The sequence below is a fragment of the Prinia subflava genome, chromosome 13, assembly GCF_021018805.1.
Source record: "Prinia subflava isolate CZ2003 ecotype Zambia chromosome 13, Cam_Psub_1.2, whole genome shotgun sequence".
NCBI classification, from domain to species: Eukaryota; Metazoa; Chordata; class Aves; order Passeriformes; family Cisticolidae; genus Prinia; species Prinia subflava.
This window is the reverse complement of record NC_086259.1, coordinates 5,604,163-5,617,340: the sequence shown is the minus strand read 5'-3', so window position 1 is coordinate 5,617,340 and position 13,178 is coordinate 5,604,163. Positions and strand designations below refer to the sequence as shown.

At 38.7% G+C, this 13,178-nt stretch overlaps 1 protein-coding gene across 2 annotated transcripts in view; it reads right to left on the bottom strand.

Moving 5' to 3' along the window:
• LOC134557564 (neural-cadherin-like) overlaps nt 1-13,178 on the bottom strand; it is a 59,986-nt gene that overhangs the window by 44,741 nt on the left and 2,067 nt on the right. For both annotated transcript variants that reach the window (XM_063410677.1, XM_063410676.1), the window contains exon 2: nt 29-226. In XM_063410677.1, coding sequence (XP_063266747.1) covers nt 29-226 — 198 coding nt within the window. The remainder of the gene's footprint in view (nt 1-28; nt 227-13,178) is intronic.

The window sequence follows — 13,178 nt, the reverse complement described above, 5'->3', positions numbered from 1 at the left end:
CTCATAGGAGGAGAGGATTAAAATTTACCTTCCAAGAGAAAATATTCTACAGTTCCATGGATCCCTTCATCAGCATCCACAGCAAGCAGCTTGTACACCTCAGTCCCTGCTGCAGCCTCAGGGGAAACCACAGCCAGGAAGGGGAAGGGCTCCATGGCCCACTCAGGGACGTTGTCATTCACGTCTGTCACAGTCAGTGACACGTGCACCAAGTACCAATCCTTCCCTAAAGGAGAGGGAAGAAACCATTAGACAGCTCCTTCATGGCACTGAGAGTAACAGAAACCCACCACGACCTGAGTGTGCACTTCCTGCAATACTGTAATCCAGAAAAACCTGGAGCCTAAAGTTCTTCTGGAATGAACAGAACCCAGACAAAATGTGGGGAAGAAATAACCAGCACAAGCAAGATTGGGGCCACCTATAGCACATTCTTCTGAGATATCTTCTTAGGAAAAATCACACATTCTTAAATTTTCAAATTTTAAATACCTGTTTTCTAAAAAGTGTGGGTTTTTTCTGAAGAAGGAAAAAAAGTATCAAATGTTTTGTTTATGCAAAGCTACAGCAACTTGGAATTTTGAAAATTAAATACTTGCTGCCAAAAAATTCTAATTACCCTAACCAGTGATTTCCCCTTCTATAAAGTTCACTGAAATCCTAATACAGTTTTCACTCCTATTTAAGTTTAAATATTGGAAAATTGGAACTATCAAATCTTCCAAAAATTAACAGCATAAGATCCTTAAAAATTGAGGAAAAGATATTTATTATACTTTAACCTATATTAAATTAACCCATGAAATAGCAGAGCTCCTAACAAGTAATAAGTATCAGCCAGGTACTGCTGAAAAGGTGGCAGAAAGGACACCTGAGACAGTGATGGAGGGAAGGGGTTTTTTTTAACTGGTAATTATCAGTAATATCAGAGAGCACAGTATGCATAAAACTTTGGCCTGTGAGCCAGTCTGGCTTCCAGCAGAACTTGTAAATAGTTCTGCTACAGAAGCCAAGCTGAGAGTTCCTGCAGGTCACATTTAATGCCTCTGGCTCCAGGAAAGTGAGCCCCATGTAGCTCCAAAGGCAGCACAACTACACTGGCACTGCACTCTGCTCCAGCCTGGAATGAAAAACAGCCTTCTACACCTACAGCATGACTTATCCACAAGCTTAATAATAGATGTGAAGTCAGAATTTTTGAAGTTGATGGTGTTAATACTTGATTTCAGTGTTGATTTATTATTTATACATACATAAAAACATACAGACAGGCATTTATTTTCAAAACAGCTCTGCAGGAATTGAAACAACGTGCAAAAAAATCAATCTAAAACTACCAGTTTTAATGTAAATATAATGAAAAATACAGAGACCTTAGTATTTAAGTCTATATTGAAGTAGAAAGTGCTGCCAAAGTATCCAATCTTGCAGACAGTGCTATGTTGCTAAGGAAGCCTATTCTCCCAGGAAGTTCACTTAGGCTGAACTGCTGCACTCATTCCCCTCTCTACTGCAGTGTGACATCCCTCTGCAAGAAACATCCATATTCCATCTAAAATCTGTTCCTTTGGGTGAGGTGTGCATTTACACAGGTTATCCCTTCACTCCCACACAAGCACCACCTCTTGCAGCTTCAGCTTTCCACACTCAGAAATTCCTGTCTGCTGGCACACAGCAAGTTTAGCTCAGCACAGCAGAATCTGCAACCTGTGAACAGCCAGTTCATGGACTGTTGGAAAGAAAACTCCTTGGTGTTGGGACTGACAAAGTCAGATATAAGTTTCTTAGTTTAGATTCCTGAGACTTAATCCATCATGACCTTTGAGTACATTCTATTTTTACCCAGAAAATTCTCTTAACAGAAGAAATCAGCAGTCACCCAGGCTAATCACTGAGGCCCTCTTGAGTTCACCTTGTAAAATTGTATTAATTCATCTGTATTTTAAACCTCTGAGTACATGGCCTTTTTTTTTGTTGTTTCTCTAAAGAGTAACAAAAAGTGTATTGACAGCAACTTGTTAAATCCAAATTAATTTCTTTGTATCTATATCCTGTACTCAGAATCTATCGTTCCAGGGAATATAATATCAGTTTACAGTAGCACATATGAAAAAGCAGTGCCTACAACAAACCCTAATTTAATTCAGATAATAAATCAATAAACCCTATTTAATTTATCAAACAGTAAATTACAGAAGCGATCAGTTTCCTGAAAAAGAGCCTGTATTGGGTTTGCCCATTAAACATGGATACATGCAACATGTGTTCTGACATTTTCATAGCAAATTTGAATGTACATTCAAATCTTACAGATTTTCCTGACTATGAGACCTCTGTGTGTTATTTATTACTGCACCCCTGCAGACAGAAGGGTAAGGATGCTCCATTCAGCTTCTCTAGACAGCTGTTCTTTAAAACAGTGCCTGTGAAGCCAAAGTTTCCAAAGAACCTCAAACTGCCTCACCACAAAACACAGCTGACACTGAGGTGAGAGCACAGTCCCCACTCTGCTCTTGACTTCCCTTGTACTTGCCCAGGTATAATTCCCTTCAGCATTCAGACAGACTGAAAGAAGCTGATCTGCTTTCTCCTCTGTGTAGCACAAGAAAAAAGCCACAAGAAGCTGAAAAAAACCTTTTAAAAAACCCCAAATATGTCAAAAGCAGCAGCATGTGTATTATTTCTCACTACTATACTAAAGAGTATCAGATGTGTTATAAATAGAGGTGTTCTCATGTCAAAAGTCCCAGCTCAGCCAGTCCAAGACACCTGAAGAAAATGCAGAGGAGGGAAGATGCTGGACCTTGACCCAAGGTTAAAATACACCACAGCAGCACGCATCAGGGTGAGTTCTGAATGAGAAGTGCCAAATGCAACCAGCAACTGCATGAACACTCCCAAGATTTTAACCTAAAGGTGTCCAAACAGAGTAGTTGCAAAAGGGAGAAGGTAATGCAAAGCTGCCTGTCTCTTCTCACAAGAACAGCTCTGGTGGAAGCTGTCCCAAGTTTGTAAATACCCACTATTAGCCTAGTTTGCCTGGGCATACTGTGGGCTTAAAGTAGCAGCACTAAATTAGAAGCTGGGTTAAGAACCTTTGAAAATCTGCCCCTATAATAGCAAGACCTATTGAGGATTTGAATGCTACCTTGGTAACCCTGCTAGGAGTGGAAGGTTACTGATATTGGTCTCTCTGGAAATCACTCTCCTAATCAACACCTGAACTCACTCTGGTTCAAGTCCTGCTAGAGTTCCCAGTATGCATTTATTATGTATTCCTCTGCCAAAAAGTAAAGTCAAAAAGTAATCCCAATTTAAGAATAATTCATTTTTATTGAAAAAGTAATAATAAATCTGGTTACAAATCCCACTTTCATCACTTAACCAATGCCAATTCACTGAAAATTAATATGCTGATACTTGGAACATACTTGTAACTGAGAAGCAGTTTTCAGAAAACCATGTAAAAGTGCATAAGGACCAACTTAATCCTCACATGCTCTAGCAAACTTTATTGCTCAAAAACTCAAAGGACATTCTGCCAGGTAGTTGTATTTTAACATTTAAGAGATCTTATTGTCATTCTGACATCTTGGCAAGACCAAAGCTTTCAGCAATATGTTGGTTACTTCTGAAACATGGGAATAATCCTAAGAATTGTGTCAGGACAGTCAGCAGGAACTGCAGTGCAGGTAATGAAAGAGAGAGGATTTCAGTGTTTCTCTTGACCAGCATCCATTTCCACTGCATATGACTCCACAGTTCTTACTGGTATATTATCTTCTTCCATCAAGCCCAGACAATCTGATTCATAAGAAAAAATGCTGAATAAATCATCCTCATCTCCCAGATAAAGGCAGTCTAGGGGAAAATGACTGCAAGTAAGTTTTCCCTTGACTGCATACCATACATCAAAGGAAAAACTACAGCAAAAACAATGAACAGGACTGGGCTTCTCTGCAGGGACCTACAAATGTGACCTGACAACTTGTGGAAACAGCATCAGGGTATCCAGTGAAGCATGACTGGACAAGGACTTGCCAGAGGACAACAAATGTGATGAAGAGACTGACAGCAACAATAATGTCTGTGTAATATGTGGATGTCTAGCAGGACAATGCATTACAGATTTCAAAGTACATGTTCCTGAACATGAGTTTTTTTAAGCGTAACTCCACATTCTAATTAGCACAGCAAGCATTTCCAAGTTTTTGCTTTACTGTAATTACCATGACACAAAAAAGGCAGTCTCTTGTGTTTTGTAACTGACACAGCTGCTTGCCTGCAGAACAGACCTTAAACCAGATTTTCAACTCCTTTTGAATAGGGTACATAAAATTAATTTTCTCCCTTACATATGAAATTTTTTTGTGCTTCAGACAGTGGATGAATAGAAATTTTAGAAATATACACCTCTATGGTTCAGGTGTCTCAATGCCTCTGTCCATCAAAGCATCCCCCATATGTACCTTACACATACATTAATTATGTATGTACATCAGTATATTAATAGTAACAGTACATGATCATGAAACTGCACCCAGATGTTATGATTAATAGTAGTTTATTAGTAGTGTATGTGCAGTACTATTGCTACATTATGGAAGAAAATTATATGTCACAATTCCACTCAAATCTTAGCAGAAACAGCTTAAAACTGATAATCCTCTGTGGATTTGGGTTAAGTCCTACAAACACACAGAGAGGTTCTACTGAAATTATCTGTTCCTAATGCCAGGCCCTGACAACCAGTGGAGATACCTGCCACTACATCCAGCAGTGCAAGTCAACCACTACTGAGACCTTAAGTCAGGAATCTGACCCAGGCTTCATCTTCCCAAAAAGAATTTTCAAACTGTGTAACACAACACCAATTACAACTGTTTCAATATTAATTAAATGCTAGGTGTCTGACTTTCAAGCCAGGCACACCAAAGATATCTTATACAATGTCATCCATTCAAAAGAAATCCTACTCACAGAATGGTTCTACTAATTAGATTGTTGGCACACACATGGATTTTGCATTTGATAGATTTTCTTCCCCACCTTCAGACAACAGAAAAATTTAAATTGTTTTCTCACAGATACTGGGAAAGAGGAGCTAAAACACAAAATGGCCCTTGCTGATCATGAACATCATTGTAACATAACACTGGAACATCCTATGTCAAATATGCTTTTAACATTTGTGGTCACTCATTTTACATTACACATAACCATAAACATTTCAGTAGCTGAAAGAGTACTTTTAAAAGTCATAGAAAAAATAATTCTAAAGGGTAAAATCATCTTTTTATTTAATCAGAAAGTATTTTTCCTCTTATTTTTCTTCAGTGTGGAAACTAATGAAAACAGGTTCTGTAAGCAGATTGCTTTTCCCACGTATTTGCAAACACCACTTATTTGCCCTTTGCAGTATCAAATCTGAGCCCCCTCTACAGCTCCCGTTTCAATTTATACAGAAAACTAAAACTAAAATTTTAAACTCTAGTCCAGAGGTTTTTCCTACTTTAGCTGCTTAATTCCCTATTAGAGTCAACTCGTGTATCATCAAAAATCCTTCTTAGGGCAGCTCATCCTGAAGTCTGCTTTTTTTTCTCTCTGATATTCCCTCCAGTTGGAATTACTCCCTTTTAGCTTAATATTACTGACAAAAGCTGCAGCACGGAAATTCATTCCCTATCACCAAAATCGATCTTCATAATCCACTGCTGAAGCCTCATCATAGGTATCTATCTATAATTTCTTATTTTTCATGCCTATCAGTGGCTGAAAACTGATAAACAGCAGGATTTATTATCCTGCCTTGCTCTGAAATCCAGCCACATTAGGTAAGGTAATACACTAGCTGGCCATGTTTCTGCTCACAGGAAATATAGGATGTGTCATCACTCTTCATTTTCATCCCTTGGAAAAAGAAAAAAAACACAAACAAAAAATTAAGTAACTTGCTAAGAAGTTTAATCATAGTAAAAATGGAAATAAATGGTAATGAGTCAGTCAAAAAATAGCTGAAGTCTCAAAAACATTTAAACCGCAATAGCAACAACTAAACAAACAAAACAGGAAAAAGCCTTAATACTCATATACTAGGAAGACTGGGTTACACGTCTCACATCAAATTTAAGAGCTATAGAGGAACTTAGGAAGGGAAAGCCCTCTCAAAATCATGAACTTCCTGGGACAGTTCAAGTGCAAGATTTGTCAAAATTGAAGAACATACCCAAAATTACAAAAAGCAATCAGGGATCTTGATGGGATAATGGTTCTCTTCTGCTTTAGGTTCTTTAGAGCTTTACTGAATTCAGGTTTATCTGAAAAAAATCTCTTCTGTGATGTTCGCCATTCATTTTCTGGGAAGGGATTTTAACATAAAGTAACACAGACCAGTTCCTCCAACCTGCTATTGCAGCTGGTTATAAAAGTTCATTGGATTGCAGAGAGATATTGCAAACTGATAAATCCTGTCATTTCTTACAGCAACTAGAAAAAAACATTCCCTCACCTATCAATAAAGTTACAACAAAAGTGGCAGGAAGAAGGCAAAGGATTTAATACTTAATCATTCAGTTAACAGCAACTTTTGAAGGCTCTTCTGGTTAAAGCAAGCCTTGAAAATCCTGCCTGCTGAAACACTCTGGCTGCAGTCTCAAATACTGGGGATCAGAGCTGCCTCTAAACCCATCTCTTTTCACCACGTCAAAGTTTAAAAGATGCTGTCAATCTGTGAAATCCAACATATTCTCAGACTTCTGATTGCATTAGGATTACATGACTGTCTTTTCTCTCAAAAATCCAATGGATAATTCTATAAGATGAGACTTGAAAATAAAATCCTTGTATTCATTAAAAATGTAGGCTTCTCTGCATCAGTGTAATTGATAAAACTGACAATGGCAGACATTCTGATTAAAAAAATCTGACAATAGACAATACGTAGTTGACTGAACATGTCTCTGCAATTGTAGACAAACATTATACATTCCTTGAATGTACTGAGGGAAGAGGTATTATATTATCATGATTAAACAATAATGGGTGAGAAGCTAGGTTGCTCCTGGCATTTTCAGGTCATTACAATTTATTTTTAAAAGGAGATTATGAGAGTGTTAAAAGTCTTGCAAGCCTTAAGGTTACTATTGCTATTACATACTGCCCTACATCCATCAGCATATTAAGTATTCAAGCTGGTATTTTTCTTTATGGCTCTTTTTTAGGTTGTTCCCACTTCTTACCTTAAATAGACAATTTTTTTCTTTTTTAACTCAAGATGTTTTTGTTTGGGTTACTCCAAGTTAAATGTTTGGAGTTAGTTGAGAGGATATTGAGGTTTTGAAGACTCACTCCAAATATCATACTGTGCTATTTTAAAACCTCACTCTATAATATGTCTTCATGTAAAATACCTACTGACATAGGGTTTGGGAAGATACATTTTCAGAAAAAAATCTTAAAGCTCTAAGCCTCTAGCTGCAATCAGGAGAAATCTCTTTTCCCATTTTCAAACCATAACATGAGATAAAAGCTACTGGTTATTGTACCCAGTCCTACTGTATATCCTTCAAAAAATAGGACAATTATGCACAAACATTTCTCTACTGTCATTTCTGAAAATTCCTGAGGTATATGATGGGCTACTTTTAAGTACAGTAGTTTTCTCATTCATAAAACATAAACCTTCTAAAGAGATAACTTTGATGGGCTCAAGCTGGGGACAGCCCACGTTCTCTCCTAATATGCCTCATCTTTTTTGCAGACAGAATAATGACAGCCTGGCATGTCTCTGCTCCTTACCATCATACAGCTTTTAAAACAGAAGTTAAAGCAAACCAGAAAACAAAAGTAAAAAAGCATCAGAGGAGCTCAGTGGTCATGGCAGAAAGGATATTAGCATAAATAACCAATTAAAAGACATTAAGGTGATGACCACGTTATCAGGGACTTCTCGGTGTGGCACCAATCTTCTGAGGGTGGCAGTCAGGGAAACTAAGCATGCCCAGATGTGAAATAATGACTGCAAATTAATAATCACAACAGACATCCTTAAATAACAAAACGTGTCTTAATGAATTACTACTGATTGCCAAAAAGCATTATCCTAAGTAGAGAACTTGGCTAAAGCAGGAGCAGCTACTGTGCCACTGTAAGATGGGAGGTTCTGTTGAAATGTCCCTCAGAATTTCTTGGGGTAAATCCACCTTGTTTCTCTACAGTCTTTCATATGCAAGGAGGGGGAAAAAAAAAAAAAAAAAAGGAAAACAAAGGTAAAAATGCCACCAAAATCAGTAGCCTCACCAAGAGAGCCTGCTGTACTTCCATGGATCATTATGGAATCACAGAATAATTTGGGTTGGAAAGGACCTTGGAGCTCATCTCATTCCAACCTCCTACCATGGGCAGGGACATCTCCCACTAGACCAGGCTGCTTCAGGCCCCATCCAACCTGGCCTGTATGTTCTATAATTTATTAGTTCTATCAAATTGTCAAATTTGTGCTGAAATTTAGTTAGATCTTGAGATAAAAAATAGTTCATTTCTTTTGCAGAAACTGAATGTTTGAGATGATAAACAGCCAGAAGATCTAAAAAGCTTTGGTGTTCAAGTCATAGCAGTCTCAGAAAGATATTTTTAATCTACTTGGAATAAAAAGCAGAAAATTTCAAAATATTCAGACTGATCAAACATCAAGATGGTGCTCCACAGCTTCCACAGACATTCCTTTCTACCACAAATCAGTAATGTTCCAAGGCTGTAAACACCCATAGATGTCCTGAATGCACACAGAAAACTCTTTTTTTCTTTTTTTTTTTTTTTACTTAATTGCATGAAACCCACTGCAGTTTAATGAAACCCATCTGCTGATAAAAGGATGATGATTTCAACTTAAGCTCAGCTTGAAGTGTAACTGTTGACAGCTGTAATTCATGAAAGAAGTAATAAGAAATGTAAAAGGCAAAACATCACCCAGAAGCTACTTAATTCTTAGGCATGATCCCCCCAGAATCAATACAGCTAGTAAGGGACTAAGGCCTCAGATAAAATTAAAACAGATGATCCTTGACTTCCAAGCACGAAATCCTTCAAGGTGAAAATATTACTAAAATTGGTATCTCCACTCTCTCTGTTGATATAAACAGAATAAATATATCTACAATACAAGTGATGCTGTTAACTGTTGGAATGCCTGTCAACCACCACCCTCAATGAATCTCCTGATAAAAAAAATGAACGACAGGAGATTACAAAGCTAATGCCCCTGGATCAAGTAAGGTCAAGGGAGCTCGAGACAGCAGGATTAGAGCGGAGGGATCTTTAATGCACTTCCCCCAAGCACTAATGGAATAATAATGGCTCCTTCTCAAATTAAATGCTACCCCATGTTGAAATATTAATGTGTATGACAGTCTAAGAAATTGTACCTTCTGCTCACTGGGTAAAAACTTCAAATAGCATTATGCTTTTGCAAAGAATAAATTGTGTCCCAATGAATTGAATGGCATAAAATCCTGAAATGCCCCAAAAACCCGTGAGCATAACCATCAGGCAAGATCAACTGAAGAATACAGCCCAGGGCTGAGTGATCAGTGGGGTCACCAAAGGAAACTCCTCCTCAAGGACCATGTGCCAAAAAACATGTTAAGCCCTGAAATTCTGGCATTCTCTTTAGCATTTCATGATACAAACTAATGCATAAGGTTTTCCTGGCATTTCCCTTTGGTTTGGGGTTGAAAAGTTTGTGGTTTGGTTTCTTTTGGATAAAATGTTTGCTAATTATGAAAAATGTAAAGATTGCCAGGCCATAGATCAATTTCAAGAGTTTTCAGTCTCAAGATGGATCTTCCTGTCCAGTGTCCAGGCAGAACCTCACAGCACCTGCCAGTACCTGAAGGAGCCTGCAGGGAAGCCAGAGGGACACCCTTTGTCAGGAATTGCAGGGACAAGACAAGGAGTAATGGGTACAAACTAAAAGAGAGGAAATTTAGGTTAGGGTGTTGGGAAGAAATCTTTTACTGTGAGAGTGGTGAGAGACTGGAACAGATGTCTCAGGGAGGTTGTGGATGATGCCAGCCTGGCAGTGTTCCAGTCCAGGCTGGGGAAGAGCTCACCTGAGGCTGAAATACCAACCAAGGCTCTATGTCCTCTCTTGTCCAGACCCTGAAACTCCTCCACAGGCACAGAACCCTTGCCATTAACAAAGCACTGAGCACCACAGTCCAGATTCTTCTGTTGCTACTTTCTAATGACTAATTATTGCCTCCAGAAAACAAGAAGTATGTTAAAACTACATCTACAAAGTATCAAAAAAACCAGAAGGATACACAATGAATAAACAGAACTAGTAACATACTATTTCTTCTACAGATTGAAGTTAATTTTACTGTAGCAGTAAAGTAGACCAAATTGTTGTTCCAAAGGATAAAAAAAAAAAAGGTTTGTTTTTGGCATCTACATTAAAATGAAACTATGACATTGATAACCAGTCACAAGGCAACCACAGCACTGGTAATGATAATAATTATAGTAGTGATTTGTGCATATCCCTACCAAAAATCTTAAAGCTCAACTGCAGCTTTGCCAAAAAACCTCTACCCTGAATGCTGAAAAATTCTTCATACTTCAAAAGCCCCTCAAATCTACCCTGACACAGGAAAACACAGACCAGCACAAAGCCTGTGGTCTACTAAGAAACACTCCAGGCAGTGAGGAGTGAGTGTGTTACACTGGTAGGTACTTGCCAGGCCAAGTGGAGTGAGCTCACTCAACTCACACCTTCAAAAAATGCAGCTCAAAGAGAGAAAACCCTTCCTTGTCATGAACATGGGGAAGATATCTGGATATCGAGATGCTAAAGGTCTGGTTGCATCTGGAACACCAGCCCTGCACACACTGATTATCCAGGACAGATTTGAGAGGAAGTAAGCAGGAAAATATTTAAAAATTCTATTTTAGTTGAAGAGGAAAAAAACCCAACAAATATACAGCCTGTTACATGCCACTTGAAGGAAAGTTAATTCAGGCAAAGGACATCTGCCACATCTGCTAAATTAGTCCCATTTACGAACTAAAGAGTGGTTCACAGACCACTCAAGGTCCACTCTTAAAAAGAGGCAGGCACAAACTAGGAAGAAACTGCTTAATATTGCTTTATTACAATATATCCATCTTCTTGCTACTATTTTGAGAATGTCCCGTCAAAAAAAAAAAAAAAAAAAAAAAAAGAAAAAAAAAAAAAATCAGTTATTGTGCCCAGAGATGCATTAGGACCACTTGTGGTACAATGCATTTAAGCCCTTTTTACTGCTGTAGGTAATGAAGTGCACCTTACAAATGAGCCACAATAAACTACATTGAAAAGATAAAGAAAAAGAGGGTAGACTTTATATGCTGAAGTATTTAAACACCTTGTCTTATCCTTGACATCACTGCCTGAGTTGAAAAGAGAGTCATGACAATTATTTATTGGTTCATTTTCAGTTCTCAGTTACCAGGCAGCAAGAATTAGTGGAAAGTGAAAAAAACTGAAGAAATTAATACAACTTTATACCATTTGAAAATAAATACATATCTGATATAATAAGCTTTAATACTAGAAACCCACAGCTACTGAAATGTTTATGGTTATGTGTAATGTAAAATAAGTGACCACAAATGTTAGAAGCAAAGAAAATAAACTGGAGAAAGCATCTGAACTTGCACTTCTATTCACAACAAAATTCAGTGTAACCATCTCCACACTTTAATTCAAACTGAAAGTTCACTTCTGTAAATACTATGTTTTCTTCTGGAGCTTTTGAAATGTTCTGCATCTATTTCAGACTAAGTAAAATACACAGTTATGCTAGGCAACTTTCTCCTACCCCTTCCTTTTGGTTTTCTCAGGTTACTGCAGTTTGGATTGTGAGTAAGGAGAGAGACAGAACATTCTAAATCTCTTTCAAAGTATTATGTCAAATGTATTTTAACTCCTGTAAAAGGAGTATGAAAGCACTCTGCAACTTAAAAGAGTTTTGAAAGTATCAAGTCAATATTAACCTTTAACTGATGAAAACAATAGTATTAGCAAGATGTATTTTGAATTTAGTCTCATTTAAACCAAGAGACTTAAAATCACCACTGTCTAAAGTATGGCATTTGGACTGTCCACAATTAATTGCTGTCTACCTAATCTCAGAGTCAAAACTTAGTCCTACATATTTCTTAGAGATTTATTCTCTTACTACTACATACTACCAGCAGTAATACATTAGGCTAGTGGAAAATGCTCCAAACTACTTAGTGAAACTACATGATAGTAAAAAAAAAATCCCTGAAATTGAGTTAAAACTTGTTTCAGGTTTTTTTAGACTGCACTAGCAAGGATTGCCTTGGAAGTGAAATCTCGGGCATGACAGAATGACAAGCTTTGTTCCAGGCAATATCAGACTTCTGTATTCAGACTAGGTAAGGGAAAATGATCACAAAGGTGAGACCAGCAGTAACCGGGGGCAAGGTTAGCTACCACTTCTCTAACAACATCCTCTTGATCCTTGATCCTGACAGAGGGAACTGTGACACCAGCAAAGGGCTGGAGCTTGAGCTGCGTGCCAGAGTGGGTGAATCTCCCAGCAGCACAGCCGGGTGAGCCGATGGCTTCTGTCCCTGCCTCGGAGCAATGACATTCCCCTCGGCAGGTAGCCTTGCTCAAAGCTGAATAGCCAGGGTAGGACACACGAAGTGCCGTGTTTTGGTAATTGGTCTATCAAGACCTTGGTCAGCAGCCAAAGCTCAGGCTGGAACACAGCGCAAAGCCAGCGCAAGTGGCTGACACCAACAAGTGACAGCGACAGGCACGACAAAACCCCAGAGAGAACGAGAGGAGGATCTGAGAGCTGTTCCTCAGGACCCAGGCACAGGAGCTGCTGACGCTTCACGGGAGAAGTGTCCGTGTCACTGAAACTGTCAGCGCTAATTAGAGCCCTGCAGGCATCCTCAGGGATTGCACAGACACCGAGGAATAAACCTCTCTCCCGTGGGCTTCCCCTCAGTCAGGAAACAGGCGAGATAAGGAGAGCAACGGCGTGGGAAGCTTTTCATCTCTCCCGCCTGCGCTGCTGTGTGGCTGAGTGAAATCACCCCGAGCAGCTTGGCTGAGCAGTTAATCGTTTTCACCGCCACCCATCATGTCAAACCCTTCC